This window comes from Petromyzon marinus, chromosome 41, assembly GCF_048934315.1.
Source record: "Petromyzon marinus isolate PM22_M1 ecotype Great Lakes invasive population chromosome 41, UKy_Petmar_22M1.pri1.0, whole genome shotgun sequence".
Classification (NCBI taxonomy): Eukaryota; Metazoa; Chordata; class Hyperoartia; order Petromyzontiformes; family Petromyzontidae; genus Petromyzon; species Petromyzon marinus.
In genome coordinates this window covers 9,640,198-9,663,707 of record NC_133707.1, presented here as the reverse complement: position 1 = coordinate 9,663,707, position 23,510 = coordinate 9,640,198, and the positions used below count along the sequence as shown (strand labels likewise).

Here is a 23,510-nt window from a genome sequence, read left to right as displayed (position 1 = left end):
ACCCCCCCCACCCTCCGCCACCCCCGTAGTTTGTGGATACAAAAATAAGTGAAATGAAAAAGATGACAGTAGTTCTGTGATATCTGCTTCTACGGGGCATCCTCTAAGACGCGGTGGTTCACACAATTGAGATTTCCGAACGGAAGCTTCATCTCGGGGCGTGATGCCGACAGCACGTCCGCGAACACGAGCAGCAGTCGACACGTGGCACGGTCCAAATCACATTTTAGAAAAAGCCAACGGAAGGTGGAAACAAGTACGAGGCCCGACTCAAATAAAACAACAAAAAATCCGCAGCAACGCTTCTTCTCCTCCTCCTCCTCTACTACGAGCAGAGAAGAGGAAGAAGAATAAGTCGAAGTTTGTTGACGGGACCTGCGTCTGTTCACTGCGAGCTCTGGATTCGCCCATCCGTGCCGCTGCGTACGACACGCGATGTAATTGCAGATGGAGATGCAGATTGTGCTGTCATGCGCGGGAGAGTGGCGGCGCACCGGGCGGTGAACAGTCGAACTCTTGTGTGTGTGTGCGCGTGCGCGTGAGTCGGGGGATCTTAAACGCGTGCGCTCGAGGGGGTACCTTTAGGGTCGTTAGATCAGTGGGATTATATAAGAAGGGTGACGGCAGAGGGCAGGGGAGGTGGGGGCAAGGTTGGTCAGAGCACACCTGTTGCATACATACACCCGCGCGTGTCTGTGTGTGCGCGTGTGTGAGTCTGCGCGTGTGTGAGAGTGTGTGTGTGTGTGAGAGTGTGTGTATAAGTGTGTGTCTGTGTGTGTCTGTGTGTGCGGGGAGCGGTGGTGTAGCGGTTAGCGCTGCGCTGCGCTACAAACCCTGCGACCCGAGTTCCATTCCCCGCTCACGGCCAACACCGGTGACGATTATCTGAACTGGTCCTGGGCCTCCACTAGGTAGACTCAGACTCAAATGAGTACCTGGTGCGTTTTGTAAACAACATCAGCACTGGGGAGACAAAGGCGGCCGGGCGTAGTGCTGCCCACCCACTTTTTCGTGTGCCGTGCCGGCCTTCATAGGTGCACACACTCACACATGCTGGAGTGGTTAGCTCACGACCAATATCGTTGACGATTATCTGAATCTGTCCTGGGACTCCCCTAGGTTGACTTCGCCATAAATGAACAAACCTTTTTAATTGGCTGTGTCGGGTGGTGGCGAGTTGACGACACATTTATTTGTACGTGCTCTCACCCAAAGAAAGACCTTTTTCATGGACAACGATCCCCTGTATAGCATTTTAACTCACTGTTGGGGCAGATGCTGTTAGCGAGCAACCAAGGGGATGGGTGACCACACCACTCCCAAACGCCTTTGTCTCCCCGGTGCTGATGTTTACACACTGCACCAGGTGCTCTTTGGAGGTTGAGTCGACTTAGGGGAGGCCCAGGACCCGTTCAGGTATTCGTTGCTGACACTTGTCGTGAGCGGGAATCGAACTCGGGTTTCCGTGTTCGTAGCGCAGTGTGTTCACCACTACAAAGCCAAACATCCCCCGTATAGCCTTAACAGACTGTAGGGGCAAGTGCTGTTAGCGAGCACCTATGAAGGCCGGAACGGCACACGAGGGGGTGGGTGGCCAGCACCCCGCTCGGCCGCCTTTATCTCCCCAGTGGCGATGTTTACACACCGCACCAGGTACTCATTTGAGGCTGAGTCGACCTAGGGGAGGCCCAGGACCGATTCAGATAATCGTTACTTCTGTTAACCGTGAGCGGGAATCGAACTTGGGTCGCTGTGTTCGTAGCGCAGCGCGTTCACCACTACACAAACACAGACGTGCACACACCCACTCGCACCCGGACACAGACGCACGCGCACGCACGCACGCGCGCGCGTGCTCTCACACGCTTGAGCGAGCAGCCCAGTTGCCCAGATCGGGTGTCTAGCCCCAGCAGATGTGATCGGAGTCTCCATGCTATGAAGACTCGAGGGATGACAAAATGGAGCATTCATGTGCATCACCAAGCAGCATCGGCAGGAAACAGAACTATAATTATCATCATCAGCATAATAATGATCAAAATCAGCATCGTATTAAGTCGTCGTATTTATCAGGAGCATTGCCATCAACGTAGACATACAGTCATAACAATTATTACTCACAAAGAGATCAACACCATCATTGATATCGTCATCATCATGGACAGCAGACTTCTCGTCACCATCATCACTATTACCAGCAAAGACGTCAGCGCCATTCTTGTCATCGTCATCATCGTCATCATTATCTTCATTACGTGCGGAAACATCGTCATAGTTAACAGTAGCATTTTTTATAATTTTGATAAACAGTAAGATTGTCATCACTAACATCATCATGATTATCAATATATCGCCATCGTCAGCAGAATTGTAATCATCATAATCCATCACGGAAGTAGCACCTTAATATAATAATTAATCTGTTATGACTGTATCATCATTATACATGGTCGTGTAATGGCTATCACACTGCACTATGAACGTGGAGAGCCGAGTTTGATTCCTGGCTATGGCTCACATCCGTGACGAGCAACGTCTGACTTGGGCCAGCCTGGCCCCCTCCCCCCAACCCTTCCCCAAGCCACGCCGACCAGCGTGGTGAAGTATGGTCAAGCAACTCTTCTCGACCCACATTGCATGGGGAGGTGGCCCCTCAACCACAAAGTCGATTGACAAACGTCTGCAATGTATGATAATTATCAATATCTATGCGCCCAGTGCGTGGCAGTTCACTTTACCACTATGCCTGACCCCCAAAGCATCACTCAGAACCTCAAAAGAGTTCACAAAGCATCACTCAGAACCTCGAAAGAGTTCACAAAGCCCTAGCATAGGAATGGCTTGGGGACCCATCAAGCGTTTTTTTATTGTGTGTGCCCCAGTGTATGCACACACAAAGACAAAGATTCCCTGTGTAGCCTTAACAGACTGTAGGAGCAAGTGCTGTTCGCGAGCACCTATGAAGGCCGAAACGGTACACGAGGGGGGTGGGTGGCCAGCACCACGCCCGGCCGCCTTTGTCTCCCCGGTGGCGATGTTTACGCACCGCGCCAGATAATCATTTGAGGCTGAGTCGACCTAGGGGAGGCCCAGGACCGGTTCAGACAATCGTCACTGGTGTTGGCCGTGAGCGGGAATCGAACTCGGGTCGCCGGCTTTGTAGCGCAGCGCGCTAACCGCTACACTACCGCTCCCCATTTATACACACACACGCACACACACACGCACACACACAGCATCTGCCCTGGTCCCAGAGGAAGAGATAGTGCATCTCTGCTAATGGCTGGACGCTCACGGAGAGAATAGAGGGGTGAACCTCGGGTAAAGGGCATGCGTGCCTGCGTGCGTGCGCTTGTGCGCCCGCGTGCGTCCGCGTGTGTGTATCTCGCGGTCGAGGATTCAGATAACATCAGACGCTGCAAAGCCACGCCGCCACGCCACGCCACATAGCCCACCATCCGCCAGCCGATCTTCCCCGTGCAAGCGAAACTCTTGGCAGATGCGCGGCCGTCAAAGTGTGACCCGGCTGATTTTTATCATCGCCCCATGAAGGCTTGATTTAGCGATGGCTGTGCTGATCCACCCCCCGCACTATAGCTGGAGGGGGGCCTTTGGTCTAAACTCGAGGCCATCTAACGACGAGCGTGTCGCCGTGGTTAATGCGGGGGGGGGGGGGGGGAACGGGCTGCTGCCTCCAGAGATACCGCTACTGTGTGTTCGGAGGCGCCCGGACTCCGCCAATATTTCTCTACATGTTGGCTGGGTTGTTGTTGTTGTTGTGGTGGTTATTGTTGTCAGCCTGTAACTTGGCAATGCTTGACAAAGACCTTTGCCCTATTTTCTTCCATTCGCTCCTTTAGCTTCGCTGTTCCTGTCCTGCAGCCGTGACCTCCAAAACTCTGTGATGTCTCGCTGCTGATGTCTCTACTTTGTGGAGTTAAAGTTTTCGCTGGTTCTCCGTGATTGCTGCGTTTTGCGATCATTGCAAATGCTGTACATGATCAATCAAAATCTACATTAAAAACATTTTTTTTAATATAGTGTTGCTCCCGAAACTAGCTGGGTAACTGGCTAAATTGGATTTTCCGTGCAACAAACAAACATTGAATGAAATTGAAACGGTGAAGAACAAAGTTCGGAAGATGTATAATAGATAGCAAAACCGATGAGGTGGGAATTACACAGAACACTGACCATAGTTTCGATTTAAAGCTTTCGTGACTGCAAAGATTAATCTTATTTGGTTCTTTCGGTAAAGTCACGTAGAATGAGAATAAAATAATAAAATAAAATAACACAAAATTCTCACGACGTTTTGGCCACAACACAAGTGGCCTTCTTCAGGTGAAACTCTGTCGTCCCGACAGGTTTGTTCCTTTCACCTGAAGAAGGCCACTTGTGTTGTGGCCGAAACGTCGTGAGAATTTTATTGTGTTATTTTATTATTTGATTCTCATTCTACGTGACTTTACCGAAAGAACCAAAGAAGACTGACCATAGTTAATTTAAAATTTCTTTATCTTCTAAAATTGTGCACCTATTAATGTAATTCTTTTGCCAAAATATTCTTTAAATCCTAGAGACATTTTAAAAAATCAAAATACATCTTATGTTGGCATTTTATTACATACAAAAGTGTTTTAGTGCTCCGAGTACAGGATTTTGAGAAGAGTATGAAATTGTTATTTTTCCTTGCAGAGTATCGGGTTTTCTCTTGATATTTAAACACACATTTAAAGCCCTTTGTTAAACCATACTTCACCGCACTGGTCAATATGAGTTTGTGATAGTGGGTTTATTGGTGACAAGACTCAGTGAGGGTCCAAGACACAGTGAGGGTCCTGCATTGGGATATTTGGCCATATTGGTGTCATCAAAATGTTATACATGTGAAAGTTGTACCTGGAGAAAACCAAGGGATAACGAACCAAAAAAAACATACACCTGTTTTGTGATAATGCGTTAACAGTGGTACATGATCACAAATAACAATAACTTAACACGTTCCATCAGTAACACCGACCTAAACATATATACGAGGTGCCATTTTAGCTAATGGTGTTTTACAGAAAGGCCATTACTCGTACAATCAGCCAGTGCAGATTGTTTTCCTTTTCGCGCCGTGCTATTGACAAATGTTTGGAGGGAAAGAAAAGCCACACGGATAGGTTGTCAACCTACTTGCTGTACTGTCATCCACTGGCCACCCCTTAGCTCCACGCACCACACACTGTGATGTCCACTCCACCGACAATGCAACTTCACTCACAAAGGTCAGAATATCAACTCGTTTTTTTTAGGGGGGGGAGGCGGTGGAGGAGAGTGGGCGGGGGGGGGGGCGGGCGGTCGAAGGCTGTCGAATGAAAAAAAAATCAAGCACCCTTCTTGATTTTTTGTTCTTGACTTGGCCATGCAAACCACCCAGGCCACACAGACGACACACAAACACATACACACGCGTGCACGTACACACACACGCACGCCCGCCCGCCCGCCCGCAAGCACTCTTAACGGCAGCCTCTCTTTCCAGAGGCTGCTCGCAGACTCCCCACAGCGCTGTGCAAACACATGTAAATATGCAGGGCTTCCTTGCATACAAAAGCAGTTTGCTATTTTCACTGCGACGGTGCATTCAAGACAAGCGCTATTCAAGTGCTCAATTATTGTAAGGGATATAATAGCCAGGCTTGTTTCTCCCCGTTCATTTTAAGGGTGGCTTTTTTTTTCTTCCTTTTGGCCCATCTCTAGGTTTTTTTTATTTTTCGAGGATGGGTGACTTGGTGGGTTTGGTGGTGGGTGGGTGGTTTGGTGGGTGCATTGGTGGGTGGGTTGGTGGGTGGGTGGGTTGGTGGATCCCGCGTGAGTTTTTTTGTCGGCAAAGAAGGTCAGACCTTTTTTTGACGCTTTGTTGTACTTGAATAATAAGCAGCGTTTTGGGGGTAACAGAGGGATTTGAGGTTTTAGGAAAAAAAAAAACACACACACGCTAGAGCCGCAGAGAAAAGCACAAGAGAGAAAGAAAAAAAAACACGCTCACACAGTGGAGAGACTGCTCAATCGATCTTGAGAGGGTGACCAGGGGAAGAAGGTTGGCTAGATTCAGCCAACAAGTGGCCCTGCGAAGAAGGGGGTTTAGGGCGACAGGCAAGGCAGGCAGCCAGCCATAGTGAGAGCGCGTCCAGGCGAGCGAGGCACGCGGGGATAGGGGAGAGGCTGGGAGGGAGAGGTGGGGAGAGAGAGAGAGAGGGGAGAGGCATGGAGATGGGGAAGACGCTCTACCCCGGACGCACGCGAGTTTCAACAGACCCGTCGAGGTGGCGAGAGGCGAGAGAAAGAGCGCAGGAGATCTGGAGCAGAGCAGCCGGTGGGGGGTAGGGGGCAGCGGGGTCTCGCACAAATTCGTAATCTGGCAGAGAGAGCGGGCGGGCGTGCGGGAGAGCGAGAGAGCCCAAATAAAAGAGCCACGGCTCCCTTTTATTCTCTCTCCCCTTTCTAAAACCACGGCTTTCTTGTCCGCGTTTTCAACCGGTGCTGCATTAAAAAATTGTCAAAATGCAATTAAGGGCCTGGCTCGGTTGCACTCGACTGTGAAGTTTATACAGGCACTCGATTTTGTTTGGGAGGGTGGGGGGGTCGTTTTGTTGTTGTTGTTTGTTGTTGTTTGTTGCTCCTCGTGGCCTCGTCCACCGTCCCCCACCCCACTCCGCGGCGACGCGGCGCTAACTTTTCTTGGCAGCTTTGAAATAAAAACACACACACACACGCGCGACAACCACAACAACAACACAAAATAAGGGCCAACTTTCTAAACAAAAAAATAAACAAATCTGCAAAGTAAAGAGGCCCTTTTTTAAAGGGGTGGCGGTGGGGGGTGTCTAGAGAGTGTTTTGTGATACACACGCTTAAGCCGCTCTCCAAGTCTCGCGGCGTCGTCCCCAGATATCCCCCGGCACTTCACAGCGTCTCTCTCTTGTTGCGCGGTTCCGGTGATTAGATTAATTGCGCAGATTAATGACGCTGCGTTATTAGGAGTACACCGCTCGTCGAGCAGCGAATGAGAAATAGCGCACTCGCTGGGACAGTAGGTGCGTTTGTGCAGCGTGCAATTTATACGTGGTGCTCATCATTGAGCATTAAATTATTGGTATTATTTTTCTCCATAATGGAGGTAAATATAAATGTGCCTCTTATGAATTATAGTGGTCGCGAAAGCCTACGTGTTTAAACTTTTTTTTTACGTCACAAAAACTCATTAATTTATTATCCAAGTCAACAGTGGCCATTACATGAAATACTAGTCCAATCGATTACTACTGTTGACTTTGTATGGATATACTGTACTAGACCGTGCCATAGGAATGTGGAATTTAGACCATTGGTTTGGGACCTCCGGCAGAGTTGAGCAGTAACCAATGCTCATTTGAGCATGCCAACGACACTTTATTAAAATCACCTACTTTCGTATGGCTTGTGTAGAGAAACATTAGTGATTCAGTCATTCGGGTGCTTTGTCTCAAGAGTTGGTGAATTCCAGGTACACTCACCCACCCAATCACGTGCATATTTGGGGCAGTGCAAAGTTTTACTTTGCCATGGTTCCTTCGGAGTTCGTAGCTTCGATCACACCCCGGAGACTTATTGAGTTTAACGGAGAGGCGTATTGAGTTGAATAATTATCATGAAAATGAATGTGTCGCTGTACTTAAAACGATGAAACTAAAAACGAAACTTTTACATTATGAGACCTCCTTTGCCAGTAACAAGATATAGTAATAGGTAAAATCTATTACTAAAAACGAAACTATTTTTATTTTACCAGGTTTGCCCCACTGAGCTACGTAGCTAATCTTCAGAAGCGACCTGGCGCACAAATGATAGCTCAATAAAGTGGCTTATTGCGTGGAAATATATCGCAGCCAAATATTCTTAGACCGTGTGTTTGTCTTGGTGTCGTCAGGAAGTGATCTTGCTGTTGTTTTGCTGCGTTGCCCAAGCTTGGGAATTTGTGCACTTATGCAATCTAAACTTATATACTTACATTTATTTGTAGTGATTTTTTCACCGTTCCTATACTTTGCACTTCTATCGTTTTTTGTGCCGTTTCTTGTTGGAACTTTCTGACCACGTGCCCCTACAGGACATGTGTGGAAAAAGACCTTCATAGCTCATCGCATTTCTGCAGGATGAACACAAATTCTGATTCTGATATACGTATTTCTTTTTGCACATACAGTAGTATTTATTTTGATTTTGACGATGAGAATTTTGGTCCTACTCTACTTCTGCACTGAGATATTTTTTTGTATCGTTACAATCTTTGTGCGCCAAGGCCTGCCTGCCTTATAAATATGTTAGAAAAAATCCGTCCATCTCAAATTCTGACTCTGACTCTCCCCTGCTTGCCCACGACCCGAATCCCACCACCGGGTAGCCTGGAGTTCTCTTGCGCCCACCTTGCGTGAGATAGCAAATTTCAAGATTTCCGACGCTACGTCTCCCGCTTGGGGCCCCGCGCTTGCTCCGAACGTTGAGCGAGAGCTGCACTTGATGCTGCCCACCATGAGGGGGGCCTTCCCCCTTTTGAGGACGAGAGGCAAATTGCTCCATTGTGTGACCTCACATCTGTCTCGTTTTTTTCCATTCCCCCCTCCCGCCTCCTCCTCCTCCTCCGCCTCTCTCCCCTCCACCCTCTCAGCGCACGGTCCCTGAATGTGAAATTCGCTGGCCCTGGGGGGTGGGGGGGGTTTGGGGGGGCTCGCCCATTGTCTTCCGGCTCATAACGCCGTTATTAACGTTCAATTCCAATACAAAAAGGACAATGCCCCATAGGTCACCTCCCCCCCTCCACCCCACCAACCCACCCCCCCCCCGTCTTAGCCGCGCAGAATGCAGTGGGGGGGGGGCAAGTGCTGTTAGCGATCGCCTATTAAGGTCGGCGTGACGTACGCCTCGGGGGGGGGGGTGTGGGAGGTGGCGGCGGGGGGGGTGCTCGAGAATGTTGCGGTCAGCGTCGCGCGCACTGCCAGGCCTCCTTTGTCTCCCCAGCGCCGATGCTGATCACGCCACAGTGTTAGATGGTAATTTATTTATTTTTAGCCTGAGTTGACCTAAGGGAGGTCCAGAGCCGCGCGTGGCTGGAAATTGAGCCTAAGTGTGTCAGGATTGTGCCTCGGTGCACTCTCACGTGTGCCGGCACTTTGCGATGTCAATACTTTGCGTGTGTGCGCTTGTGCATTTGGCACAGTGGGGAGCGGTGGTGTAGCGGTTAGCGCTACGCTGAACTACGAACCCGGCCATCCGAGTTCGATTCCCGCTCACGGCCAACAACGGTGACGATTATCTAAACCGGTCCTGGGCCTCCCCTAGGTAGACTCAGCCTCAAATGAGTACCTGGTGTGGTGTGTAAAACATTGCCACTGGGGAGACAAAGGCGGCTGGGCGTTGTGTTGACCACCCACCTCTTCGTGAGCTGTGCCGGTCTTCATAGGTGCTCGCTAACAGCACCTGCCCCAACAGTCTGTTAAGGCTATAGGGGGATCTTTGTCTTTCTTGGCACCTGGATCTGTTATGTGACCCTCCTGACAGCGGGCCTTCAACACTCCACGTGGCCTCAAAGTGCACCTCGTATGGCACAAGCGCCGTGGTGACGTCACAGCCACTTTGTGGTGAATGGCGGTTGTTGTTTTTGTATGTTTGTATGTATGTCGAAATTCATGGGACCTCCTTTTCCAGGACCAAAATATGAGAATAGGTTTTCCCCTTTTTTCTGGCAACAAAACAGGTGTTAAGATTCATATTCTTGGTTCTTTCGGTAACGTCACATAGAAGGGAAACAATAAAATAATAAAAATATAAAACAATAAAATTCTCACGACGTTTCGACTGCAAGCCATCTGGCTACCATGAGAGATTCGTTAATGAGGCTATCACATATACAAACACAGAGACAATTTCAACCGAGAAGATGGATTCTGGCTTAGCAATCATTGGAAGGATTTGATAAACCATTTCGGGTCTTGATTGATTGATCACGCTTAAGGTGGTTTTCAGACCGCATCCATTATTTTTCGTCTCCCCCCTCCTCTTTTCCAAACATAGATGGACTCGTCCATCTGAACAAACTGTCAAATCGCTCTCCGTGGTGCTAACGTTAAAAATAACCACCACTTTTTTCAAATTTTTTTGTTGTGGTTTTCACACCTAATGATGATTGCTTGTGTTGTAGTCGAAACGTCGTGATAATTGTATTGTTTTATATATATTTTTTATTATTGTATTGTTTCCCTTCTAAGTGACTTTACCGAAAGAACCAAGAATAAGGTGTTAAGATGTTAAAACACCAAACTGAAACCTTTTACAAGGAGTCATGTCTGCATTAACCACAATGCTTGTGGTCAGAATGCAAACAAAAAACATACTCTGATAATATATTGCCATTGTCTTTGGTGTAACACCGTTTGAGACGAGGCTCGAAAGAAAGCTGTCTCTGGTGTGGACCAATCAGTTTCAAAGACTTTACCGAAAGAACCAGAGAGTATGAAAACCTATTCTCATATGTCGAACTTGTTTCGCACCTTACATAGCCGATCGTGCCAATCGGAGGTGCGGGGGAAGGACAACAAACTTAACACAAAAAGCAGTCCTTAAGAATTGCATGCGTGTGTGTATATGTATACAGTCATACAAATGGTTCCATAGATAAAATGGTCCCATAAGTAGTGATTCCTCGTTTTAACGCAGAAGATGTGTTCCTGAAAAGTGCCGCGTGAAGCGAGGAAGTGCTATATGTGGAGACATTACGGGACGTGAATAAATAAAGCTATGCTTTTTCAATGCAGTCATGCCATGAGTACCTGGTGCGATGCGTAAACATCGCCGCTGGGGAGACAAAGGCGGCCGGGCGCGTGCGTGCGTGCGTGTCGACCTCCCACCGCCTCCCAACGTGTGCCGTGCTGTTGGGGGCGGAGGTTGTTTAAGTTTTGTTGTCCTTCCCCCGCGCCTCCGATGAGCGCGGTTGGCTACGTACCGAGTGAAAGAAGAAGAAGTTCACCTTACACACGTACATGTTTCTCCGCCGCTGCTCTGCGCGGGTTTTTTTCACCGGGTGCTCCGCTTTCCTCCCACATGCACAATAGGCGCTCATCACTAACCGGCCGAAAACGTCGTAACGTGCACGTACGTGCAACAGGCGGTTCAGGCTACTCGGGGCACGTTGGTCTTCGCAGGGAGCGTTGTGGCGCGCCGTGGCCGAGGACGATACGCTGGGCGCGGCGTGCGCCTGCCTGGCGCTCGACCGCTCCGCGTACTGGGCGGACGCATCGGGGCCCCTCCTGCGGGTGGTGCGAGCCCTGCACCGACGGTCGCCCGACACGCCACTCGCCCCGCAGATTGTCATCCGCCAGGCGCGCGTCTACGTCAACGACGGTGTGGCCCCCCCTCCCCCTTCCGCCCCCCCCCCCCCCCCGCGGCGCCGTCGCCGTCACCGTCGCCGCCGTCGCCGCCGTCAGTTTAACAATCATCCAGCGATGCCTTTGTCATCAGCACGGCCGGTGTCGTCTTCGTTGCCACCGTTGTCGTCATCGTGGTTCTCATCGTGATCACTGTCGACGTCTCATCATCATCATCATCGTCAGCAGCACGATCATCATTGAGCTCATTATTTCGCGATGCGGCTGCTATCGTGGCCTGAAGACAACAAAATAAACGCGTATAAAATCGGCGACATTTCAGGCAATGGCCCTTCTGCATAGCACGCAAGCAGAGAGGCCGGACGGGATAGCGTTAATATTCTGCAGTGCTGACTGCCTTCGTCACTTTCAATATCAACGTCAGCGTCATGGTTATCATCGTCATCAGCACCATTGCCAGCAGTGGCAAAAGCATCATCAGCTGTTGCAGCAGCAGCAGCATCAGCGGCCTCATGTTCGCCTCATGTTCATTGTCAGAAAGAGAAGCAGCATTGGATGACGAGGACGATGACGACGGCGATGATGATAATGATGCCCACTATGGCAATGTACAATATCTATTTTTGTTTCACATTCAGGGTTTATAATTTCAAATGAACAAAAGAAACATGTGAACTCAGTATGCTCATGCTGCACATTGGACACGACGACGCGACAGGGGGTCACGTTCGTGAGTTTGTTATTTTTCTTCCAGGTCAGCTTCGAAAAGCCGAATACATGTTAAACAACCTTATTGAGAACAACGGGCAAACAGGTGCGTGCGTGCGTGTGTGCGCGTGCTTGCATACGCGTGCGCGTGTGTGTGTTTCGCTACGCCTTTCGATAAACTCTGTTTGCTGAAATGCTCAAGCGATGTTGGAACGCTGCCACGGTGTGTTGAGTCGTCGTGCACCGGTCATTGCGATCCAGAGGTCGCCAGTTGAATCGATGGGGCAAGTTTCTGAAATCAAACCCCCTCCTTCCCCTCCCTCCCACCATCTCTGGCCACTCGGCAGTATGAATGTGTACCCCACAGTTAGTTGATCGGCAGCTGGTACGTGTTAGAGTAGAGTGAGTTGATTCCCACCTTTTCCGAGACGCCTGGCCGGCAGTGGATCGACTAGGGGCTGCGATTGATGATTATTTTCATTGTTATCGTGGACGTCCGGAATAAACTCCTCATTCGGCATCCAAACACCGCACACCCTCTTGGCTTTGACATTCCTCCTGCTCGAAGGCACCGGTGGAATCATCAACCTTATCAAAACATCAACAGGCCGATGCACATAAAGATACAAGCCACAGTACGACCGTGACCATGCAACCCAAACTGTGGCCCATACAGGAAACCACCGCAGTCCTTCAACGGAGGAGGAGTTGCAAAACTCTCTCCTGAAGCCCTCTATTGGCGAGCAGTCCCCGACATTTCTATCTAGCTCCTGAGCATATTATCATCGTACGCAAGAATATTATTATTGTTGTTTAATTTGTTGATACGCTGTGTTGTGACCACACAACTGCCTTCGTGCTCTATTGCTGTTGCCTATAACCTGGTTTCCCTGAAACTAAGTTCTCGAGACACAGAGTCTCTCCGTCTTGATGTGGTGGGATTGGCCAAAGCTTGTTTCACCCCATTTTAACCCAGCACCGCGTCTGTGTGGCCAGGGACCTGGGTTTACCACAGCGACCAGGACAGGATTCTGGTGCAGTCGGTGTGCATTCAGATCCGAGGACAGATCTTCCAGAAGCTCGGTAAGCCGGAGGGCGTGGAGTTAACCGAGACGCGTTCACCTACCGCTGAACGCGACAGCCATCGTACCTCCGATTAGCTGGATTCAGAGGCGTTGTGAAGCCAGCGTGTCACAGCTTGGTTGCGGCTCGACACAGCGAATGGCCATGGTAGGGAATCTATAATGGTGCAGCGGTGGCAAGATGTTAACTACCTCGCCTGGTATTCAGGAGGTCGTGAGTTCGATCCCGATCCCGATCCTGACACCAGCTGTACATTTGGAGTTTGCATGTCTCTCTCTTTCCCAGTGGTCGCGTGGATTTTTCTCCGGGTCCCCCGGTTTTTCCCTCCACATTTGGCAACACGCGTTTGGAGTAGTTGGCTGTGACAAATTCCTACGTGATAAGCCACTTCGTTGAGCTATCATTTGTGATAGCCACGTCGCTTAAGCCACTTCGTTGAGCTATCACTTGTGATAGCCAGGTCGCTTAAACCACTTCGTTGAGCTATCATTTGTGATAGCCAGGTCGCTTAAGCCACTTTGTTGAGCTATCATTTGTGATAGCCAGGTCGCTTAAGCCACTTCGTTGAGCTATCATTTGTGATAGCCAGGTCGCTTAAGCCACTTAAAAAAAGCTATATAGCTTAGTGGGCCTTACCTGGTAAAATAATAACGTTTAGTTAGTTAAGTATCTGATTGAGAGTGTGCATTTGGTGGATGGTAGAAAAACCTTTCCTAAATCGAGCTTTGCTGACGTGGCTGTTTAACCTCTAAGAGTTGTTTTTGTTTATTATTATTAAACATTTTAACTCAACAATTGCTGGAAAAGCGCTGAAACAGGGTACTCAGTGTCCCTAGTTGTGATCACGCAATTAATTGTTTTTGTTGTTGTTGTTTTTCTTCAAGGAATGTGGTTGGAGGCAGCAGATCTGTTCCTCCTATCCATTGTGGGATTTCAGAACTTAGACATCGCTGACAAAAAGGTGAGTCGGCATTGCTCGACATCCACGTACTAAAGCTTCGCTACAAGTATTCCCCCGTTGCTCACGAACTTGCCACCCGCGAATCGCATCTGGAACTCTAACACGACTGCATCGTGAGAGAGAGCGAAAGAAAGTGATGAGAGATTGAGTGGTGAGATAAAGTGATGAGATAATAGCTTATTTACTTATTTATTTAAAGTAATTCATCGCGTAGACCAAAATCGTTATCCGTGCAATTTGCTATTCACGAGCACCTCCGGAATGCATCCCTCTTGAATAATGAGGGAATACTTGTATGTCCATCGATTACTCTGAAAAATGAATGACTTTACAATTTGCCGCATGTGGCATTAAATTCATTTAGATTTGAAGTTTTCGTGACTGCAGGGATCGATACTGTTTGGTTCTTTCGGTAAAGTCACGTAGGTATAAAATAAAATAAATTAAATCCCCTCTCCTTGCTCGCTCTACCCCACACCCCCCTCTCTCTCTCTCCTCCCTGGCTCCTGCCCCCCCCCCCCCATCTCTTACCTTTATAGCCTCTTGTCACAGCAGTTCTTTTTTCCCACTTCAGCAATTGTTTCTTGCTGTGGTTGTCCCACCTGATGACGGACGCTTGTGTTGCGCCCGAAACGTCGTGACTTAATTTATTTTATACCTACGTGACTTTACCCAAAGAACCAAAGATTATTAAATTATCAAGGTCAAAGTGCAGCCCTGCAAGTCCCTGATTGCGCCACTGCTGGCGGGAATGGCCTCCGCTAGAGGGCCCCTCTCGAGGGTGTTTTGGCCTACTCTTCCACACTGGCTAGACATCTTGGAGGATGTGGGGGGTATCCACCCTTCACCTCACCAATTGACTAACTGTTGCGTGCACGCTGATACCGCTGGGTGGACAGAGGGCAGAATGGGGGATGTGAGAAACGCTTCCACTGCCACGCCGGGAGATCGAACCGGCGACCTCTGCATCGCGAGTCCACTCAAAGAAAACACACACGCGTGTGCAAGGGGGCAACGCTCTATCCCAGTACAGATGGAAACAGGTCGCGATTAGTCCACTTGCTGTGTTGCCTCTTCCTGGCGAGCCAGAGTATGGCACCCCGACGCCCACGGGAAGGGAGTTTAACAACATTTGTGCGATCCCCCAACCCTGGGTGCCTCCGTAGTGCTGGACTACAGGCCACGTCCATAGCTGCCACCGCACCAGCTTGATGCAAAGGTGAGTGATATCAGCCGTAGAGTGACGTTTAATCCGAAATATTTCCGTGCGTTTGTACTCCAGGGGATATCCTCATCGCTGGGGCTGTTGGCCGAAGTTTTGGTTTCCATGAGCGACTCCGACTACGAGCAGTTGAAGGCAAACACCAAAAATGTTCCGGTGAGTATCACAAATACAAAGATGTCCTGCGTAGCCTTTAACGGACTGTTGGGACGAGTGCTGTTAGCGAGCACCTATGAAGCCCGGCACGCACACGAGGGGGTGGTTGGCCAGAACCACGCCCAACCACCTTTGTCTCTCGGGTGGCGTTGTTTACACACCGCACCAGGTACTCATTTGAGGCTGAGTCGACCTAGGGGATGCCCACGACCGGCTCAGATAATTGTCACTGGTGTTGGCCGTGAGTGGAAATCAAACTCGTGTCGCTGGGTTTTTAGTGTAGGGTGTTAACTGCTACACTACTACTCCCCCAGTGTGTATCACATCGGCAAAGATCACTAATTTTAACTTCATCGACAAAGACACAGATCCCTCGTATAGTCTTAACACACTTTTGGGGAAAGTGTTGTTAGCTAGCAACTATGTAGGCTGGCACGGCACACGACGGGGTGGGTGGCCAGCACCATACCCGGCCGCCTTTGTCTCTGTAGTGGCGATGTTTACACACCACACCAGGTACTCATTTCAGCTGTGTCACACACACACACGCGCGGGCGCAGCAAACTCCAGTAATTTACGTTCAAGAGCAAACCAATAGGCTTGGGCTGAGACAGCCGTTCAGTCAGCCTTGTCGGCAAGTGAGTAAATGCCTTGACTGAGAGCCTCTCAACAGGTCCATTGACGGACGATGGCTCAATTTTCCAGCCATGTGCAGCAGCATCAGTGCGAAGTGAGGCCCTCCACACTTGTACGAGGCCTCGTGTAGGTTGATGCAACGTTGAATTAGTGCACGGCTTGATGCTGTGGGAATGCCAGCACTGGAGGAGACAAAGGCGGCCAGGCATGGTGCTCACCGCACAAAAATTCCCCTCGTGTGCCGTGCCAGCCTTAATAGGTGCTCGCTAACAGCACTTGTCACAACAGTCAGTTGAGGCTGTACGGGTGATCTTTGTCTTTTGTGTATGCGTGCATACGCACGTGATATGGGGAGCCGTGGCACAGCGGTTAGCACACTGCACTACAAACCCCGTGACACGAGTTCAGTTGCCGCTCACGACCAGCAACAGTGGCGAATATTTGAACCGGTCCTGGGTCTCTCCTAGGTCGACTCAGCCCCAAATGAGTATCTTGGTGCATTGTGTAAACATCACCACTGGGGGAGACAAAAGCGGCCGGGCGCAGGTGTTGGCCATCCACCGCCTCGTGTGCATTGGTGCTATTCGCTAACAGCACTTGCCCCAACTGTCGGAAAGGCCACACGGGTTCAGGTTTATTTATTTTGGTATAGCCCTGTGAGCCATTCGGCTCTTGAATCGGGTGCAACCACAACAAACAAAAAAAACCACGACTGCAGGGATTCATATTCTTGGTTCTTTCGGTAAAGTCACGTAGAAGGGAAACAATAAAATAATAAAAATATAAAACAATAACATTCTCAACAATAAAATTCTCACGACGTTTCGTGAGAATTGTATTGTTTTATATTTTTATTATTTTACTGTTTCCCTTCTACGTGACTTTACCGAAAGAACCAAGAATAAGAAAAACATCTTAAAGTGACTATGTGACTGTGCAAACAGAAAATCCATGATCTTTGTTGTCATTTGTGTTTGTGCGTGTGTTTTTGTTTGTGTGTGCATGTTTTTGTTTGTGTGTGCATCTGTTTTTGTTTGTGTGTGCGTGTGTTTTTGTTTGTGTGTGCGTGTGTTTTTGTTTGTGTGTGCGTGTGTTTTTGTTTGTGTGTGCGTGTGTTTTTGTTTGTGTGTGCATGTTTTTGTGTGTGCGTGTGTTTTTGTTTGTGTGTGCGTGTGTTTTTGTTTGTGTGTGTGTTTGTGTGTGCGTGTGTTTTTGTTTGTGTGTGTTTTTGTTTGTGTGTGTTTTTGTTTGTGTGTGCGTGTGTTTTTGTTTGTGTGTGCGTGTTTTTGTTTGTGTGTGTGTTTGTGTGTGCGTGTGTTTTTGTTTGTGTGTGTTTTTGTTTGTGTGTGTTTTTGTTTGTGTGTGCGTGTGTTTTTGTTTGTGTGTACGTGTTTTTGTTTGTGTGTGCGTGTGTGTGTGCGTGTGTTTTTGTTTGTGTGTGTTTTTGTTTGTGTGTGTTTTTGTTTGTGTGTGCGTGTGTTTTTGTTTGTGTGTGCGTGTGTTTTTGTTTGTGTGTGCGTGTGTTTGTGTGTGCGTGCGTGTGTTTTCAGGCTTCCGTGTGGAAGCAACCGCATCGGTTACTGGCGGCGGCCGAAGCGGCAAAGCTGTCGGCCGTGTTTGTGGAATACGTGGCCGGGCTGGTGCTGCTCAACATGGTAAGCGTTGTCTCTCCTTCACTCGTTCGTTCATTCAGTCATGCGTCCAGTCGTTCGCCTGTTCATTTAAATCCGTAATCGAGCCAGGCAGCCTTTGCATTCACTTTATCTGTTCTTAATTCACTCATTTAATCAGACTCTCAGCTCGCAGTGCAGTCTTTCAATGAGTCATTATTTTAATTATTAACTTGTTCACTTCACTGCTGGTGGAAGGGCTTCCGCCTCAGGGGGCTTCAGAGGGTAGCTTGGCCTGCTCTTCCACTCTGGCCAGACGTCTTGGAATAGGTGTACGTACCCTCACTTTAATCCAACATACGTGACCTGCCCAGTCAGCCACGGTGGGGCGAGATGTCGACTCCATCGCCTGTTATACAGGAGGTCGTGTGTTCGATCCAGACCCGTGGATCGAACACACGACATGTTCTCCCCGTGGTCGAATTGGATTTATCTCCGGGTCCTCCAGGTTTCCCCTCCACATGTAGAATCAACGTGTGTGTGTGTGGAGTATTTGGCTGGTTATGAATTCCCACGCGATAAGCCACGTCGTTGAGATGTAATTTGTGATGGCCAGGTCGCTTCTGAAATAGCGCTATATAGCTCAGTGGGCCTTACCTGATAAAATAAAAAAAATGGTTTTGTTGTATCGTTTTGCTTACTACGATTACCCATTTCTACTGCTCGGTGGACAGAGTGGATGGTGGTGGGGGTGACGGGTCGAGATTTGAGAAACTCACACCGTCATTTCGACTAGCCGCACCGGGAGATCAAACCGAACGCGGTGATCTGCGCAAGTTTGGGGCTCCACCCCGACCATCACGCCGCGATGGCTTCCCGGGCCGAACGTAAACGAGAAGCCGAAACACATCCACGCCGTCGCTAAACAAACACGTGACAGCCTGACAGCGGACAGCAAATAGATTGCGTCGAGGCGCATCTCAAAAGGATCGATGTCGAACGTTGCCGCGCACCGTGTCCGATCCTCGTTTCTATGGGGTTCGTTTTTCTTTTTTTCCACCCCTTGTGCTCAATCTGGCCGGACCGATCGTTCCCCCCGGCCGGATCGAGTTGGGGAGGGTGGGGGGGAGGGAAGTGAGCGCCGGATGTTGGCCTCTCGTTCCGGAGCGACAATGAGCGACAATAAGCGACGGACGGGCGGCAGAAGAAAGAAAAGGCGAATGTCTCGGCCGCCATCGCTCAGCGTTGTCAACTTGCGGCAAGAGGGGCTCATTATGAGCGGTGCGCGCGTTAGCGGACGGGGCGGGGCGGACAATGCGAGTCAGGTTCGTGACCCCCGCCGGTTCATCATCGCGCTCCGAGCCGTTGGTCACGTCAGGGACGGGAGCGAGCGGGGAGGGGAAATCGATTCGAGAGGGGACGTTGCGTGAGCTCGCGAGAGAGGGAGGGAGGGAGGTGGAGAGAGGGGGGGAGGAGGGCATAACCCGATTCCCATTCGTGCCGCTTTGCGTCACGGAATGGATCGTTTCTGATTTTGCTTTCGTTTTCGTTGGTTTTGTTCAGTGGGTTTTTTTTTTGTTCCTTTTTTTTGAGACGGCGCTAAGATAAATAACACTTTGATGTGAATGAACGGTTGTTATATACCGGAAAAAAAACCCTGGACTCTTCATACACAATCTTCATCAAGACAGTGTAAAAGCATTCGCTAAATACATCAATCAGTACAGCGCATGCACAGGTACGTTTGACCAATTCCACAAACGAATGTTCGGTACATTCTGAGGCCACATAATATCGCATATTTACAATCGCATGCGTGCAAACAGTTATATATATGCACAAATGCAAAGATCCCCCATTTAGCCTTAACAGACTCTTGGGGCAAGTGCTGTGAATGACCACCCATTAAGGCCGGCACGGCACAGAAGGGGATAGGTGGTCAGCACAACGCCCAGCCACCTTTGTCTCCCTTGTGGCAATGTTTACACACCACAGGCTGAGTCGACCTAGGGGACGCCCACAGGACCGGTTCAGATAATTGTCTCTGGTGCGGGCTTTGAGCGGGAATCAAACTCATGTTGCTGAGTTTGGAGCGCAGTGCGCTAACCACTCCACTACCACTCCCCACAAATATATATACAAAGATCCCCCCTATAGCCTCAACAGACTGTTGGGGCACGTGCATTTAGCAAGCACGCGGGAGTGGGTGGCCAACAACCACACCCGGACACCTTTGTTTCCCCAGTTCTGATGTTTACGCGAGGTACAAGCCTGAGTCGACCGACCATACGGAATGCACACAACACAGAAGCACTTGAGTACACTTACAGGCTACAACTTAAGAGCATTAGACTTAAGCCTCTCTCTTCACGACAACATTTCCCCATGGCTTTCTCTCGATCAAAATTAAGGTAAATATAACGGATGGACCTTCACCGATTTCCCACACATATAACAAATTGTTTTTTTTTTTTAAATCATACTCTCGTTTTTTTCCCCGCGAACAGTACAGATATATATTTTTTGATATTAAACCATATTAACAGAAGCTTTGCCGCGCGAGTGTCATGTGACTGGTAGTTTAACCCTTAAAGCGGATTACGGTGCTGCCTACTGGCCGTGGGGAAGTCCGTTCTAAATCCTCGGGGCCACGTCATCAAGGGCAGCATTGGGAGGGTTAATGACAGGCTGGCACCTCTGTCGAGCGCAGTTGGCTACGCACGGTGTCAAAGAAGTTCGGGCTCGATAATTTCGCTGTTGAACGTTGCGGTCCTCAAGGACAGCATCGCTCCTTCTGCTATGCCGTACGAGTAGCACGTGCGTTCGATTGCTGTGTTTTCCCGTGTGTGCGTGTGTGAATATATATTCGAATCGGAATCTTTATTTATCCTGGAGAAATCCGATGAGCGCCAGGTGTCTAGTAGAGGGCACGGGGTCAGAATGGTTACGACAAACAACACAAAAGACGATCGGAGTGGAAAGTATAGGAAAGTAAATTGCTAAAAATAAATACGTAAAATACATAAACATATAAGTTCAAATTGCATAAGTACACCAACTCCCAAGCTTGAGCAAGGCAGCAAAACAACAGCAAGAACAGTCCCAGACCACACCAAGACCACACACAGTCCCTAAATAAAATTGCACATTAAAATGTAACTATTGATACATAGGTAACGATGAAAGTTTCAAATCACATTGGTAAATGCATTTGTCTCCGGCAGATATTTTGTGAAGGAATATTTACGTACGTATGTGCGTGGAACTCCTTTTGCACCGTACGTAACCAACCGTGCTAGTTGGAGGTGCGGGGGAAGGACACCAACGTTGTCAACAACGTTGTCAACAAAGTTGTTAAAGGAGGAAACAAGGTTGTTCCATAAAGGTCGGTGCTGCAACGGCAAAGCCTTCATCACCCACGCAGGTCCACTCGGCCTCGAACGAGCACCCGGTTGTGGTGTGCAAGTAACTGCCACCAGGGAGACAAAGGCGGCCGGGCGTATTGCTCGCCACCCCACGTCCTCTCGCGAACCGTCGCGCGAGCAGGCGGACGGACGGATGGACGGACGCTGCCCCGCGCTGCCCCCGCAACCCCTGTCGTCGTCCGATGCGCGGCCCAAGCCGAGCTGAACTCAAACCCCCGAGCCCCCAAGCCGCCCCCCTCCCCGCCCCACGGCCGCCCCCCGTCGCCCCCTCCCCCCCCCCCCCCCATCGAAAGCCGAAGCTCCGTAAATTTTTTATCTTTTTGTCGCGTCGCTTCAAAAGGGAGGCGGCGGTTGACGCGGGCAGTATGCTCCACATTGTGCGCGGAACTTGGCATGAAAAATGAATTGAGGTTTTATTACATGTTGAAACTCCGTGTCCAATGCACGTGCAATAAAACCTCCATTCAAGCGGCCCGAGCGCTCTATCCAAGCAAAAAAGTTGGTAGAGGGAACAGGCAGCAAAATAAAGGGCTCGGGGACAAGGACATCTGCAGGGGAGCTATCCCCATTTTTTGTTGTACGGGGGTGGGTGGGTGGGTGGGTGTGGGGAAGAGGCAGCCAGCAAAGAGAAGAACGAGAGAGAGAGAGAGACAGAGAGAGGGGGAACCCAAGCAACAAAAAAAGACAAAACAATAAAGCCGAGCTCGCCGCGGGACAACTCATTATATGCACGACACAGGTACATAAATTTTGCACGTAAAATGCAACTTTGCGCTGAATAGATTTTTCATGATAAGCTGATGAAGGAACTGATTGGGCATGCGCTGTGCCGTTGTGCGATCGCCCCGCTCCCTGCTAGGCTGGAACGCGTGAATGCTGTTGATTTACCGTGCCCACGGGTTATGCGAAGACTCCCAGTGCGTGTGGTGTCTGTGTGTCTGTGCGTCGTCTTTGGGGAGCGGCGGCGCAGCGGTTAGCGCCACGCTGCTCTACGAGCCCGGCGGCCCGAGTTCGATTCCCGCTCACGGGCCACCGACACCGGTGACGATTATCTCGAACCGGTCCAGGGCCTCCCCTAGGTCGACTCAGCCTCAAATTAGTAAATAGTGCGGCGTGCAAACATCGCCACTGGGGAGACAAGGGCGGTCGGGCGTGGTGCTGGCCACCCACCCCCTCGTGTGCCGTGCCAGCCTTCATAGGTGCTCGCTAACAGCACTTAAGGCTGTTGGGAGATCTTTGCGTGCGTGTCGTGTGGGGAGCGGCAGCGTCGCGGTCAGCGCGCTGTGCTTCAAAAACAAACGCGACCCGAGTTTGATTCCCGCTCACGGCTGCTGACGTCAGTGGCGAATATCTGAACTGGTCGTAGGCTTCCCCCGAGGACCGCTCAGCCTTAAATCAGCACTTGGACATCACCGCCGGGGAGGCGATGGCGGCCAGGTTGGGGTGCCGGCCACGCCACATCCTCTTGCGCCGTGCCGGCCTTCGGCCTGGCAAGTGCTTTTCGGCACTTGCCCCAACAGCCTGTGTAGACTATACGGGGGAACTTTGGCTCGGTGTGTACTTTGGTATAGCAGCACGGCGAGAGGTGGTGCGGTGACTCTCGTGTGAACACACAGTGCCTCTGTCCCAGTTACTCGCGTTCAGCTCCTTGGCCATGACGCACAACACCAGTGGGCAGTTGGAATCTGAACCTTCTCAGGAATCCCACGAAGGTCAACTCAGCCTAGAATTAGTACCTGGTGCAGTGTGGTCAACATCAACATTGGGAAGACAAAAGGTGGTCCGACTTGCATTGTTGTGGCCCTGGAACCTCCTCGTGCCTTCTGCTGGCTTTCCTCACGCTTCGCTTTCGGTACCCGCTACAGGAGTACAAAAGTTACCCGGTTTTGCCAATTTGATTATTTTTTGTTTGAATGAGCGATGTTTTATTTGACTCCAATTTTGTTTGTAAATCAAAGAGAATACAAAAAGAAACTAATTACGTAAATGAAGTGTGATTAGGATGCAGAAAATATGCACGTGATGGGTTCTATCCAATTGCAGACGGTTCTACGTAGTCATGAGCACACTATCAAATCAATGCATTGATCACAGCACTCAGTACCAGGACTGGCCCTTACAGAAACACTATGTTTGATTTCTTAGCGGAAACCCGGTGTGTGTCTAATTTGGGGTATGTGTTGTATTGTGTGTGTATGCTCTGCGTGTTGTGTGTGTGTTATGTGTTGTGTGTGTTGCGTGCGTGTTGTGTGCGTGTGTTGTATGTGTTTTATTGTGTGTGTTACGTGTGTGTTGTGTGTA

The 23,510-nt window shown here is 49.7% G+C and overlaps 1 protein-coding gene across 4 annotated transcripts in view; it reads left to right on the top strand.

Annotated features, from left to right (window-relative positions):
• The window catches only part of ALPK1 (alpha kinase 1), a 68,255-nt gene that overhangs the window by 33,923 nt on the left and 10,822 nt on the right, over nucleotides 1–23,510 (top strand). For all 4 annotated transcript variants that reach the window (XM_032969012.2, XM_076073374.1, XM_032969011.2 and 1 more), the window contains 6 exons: nucleotides 11,226–11,424; nucleotides 12,163–12,222; nucleotides 13,113–13,199; nucleotides 14,084–14,160; nucleotides 15,443–15,538; nucleotides 17,725–17,829. In XM_032969012.2, coding sequence (XP_032824903.2) covers nucleotides 11,226–11,424; nucleotides 12,163–12,222; nucleotides 13,113–13,199; nucleotides 14,084–14,160; nucleotides 15,443–15,538; nucleotides 17,725–17,829 — 624 coding nt within the window. The remainder of the gene's footprint in view (nucleotides 1–11,225; nucleotides 11,425–12,162; nucleotides 12,223–13,112; nucleotides 13,200–14,083; nucleotides 14,161–15,442; nucleotides 15,539–17,724; nucleotides 17,830–23,510) is intronic.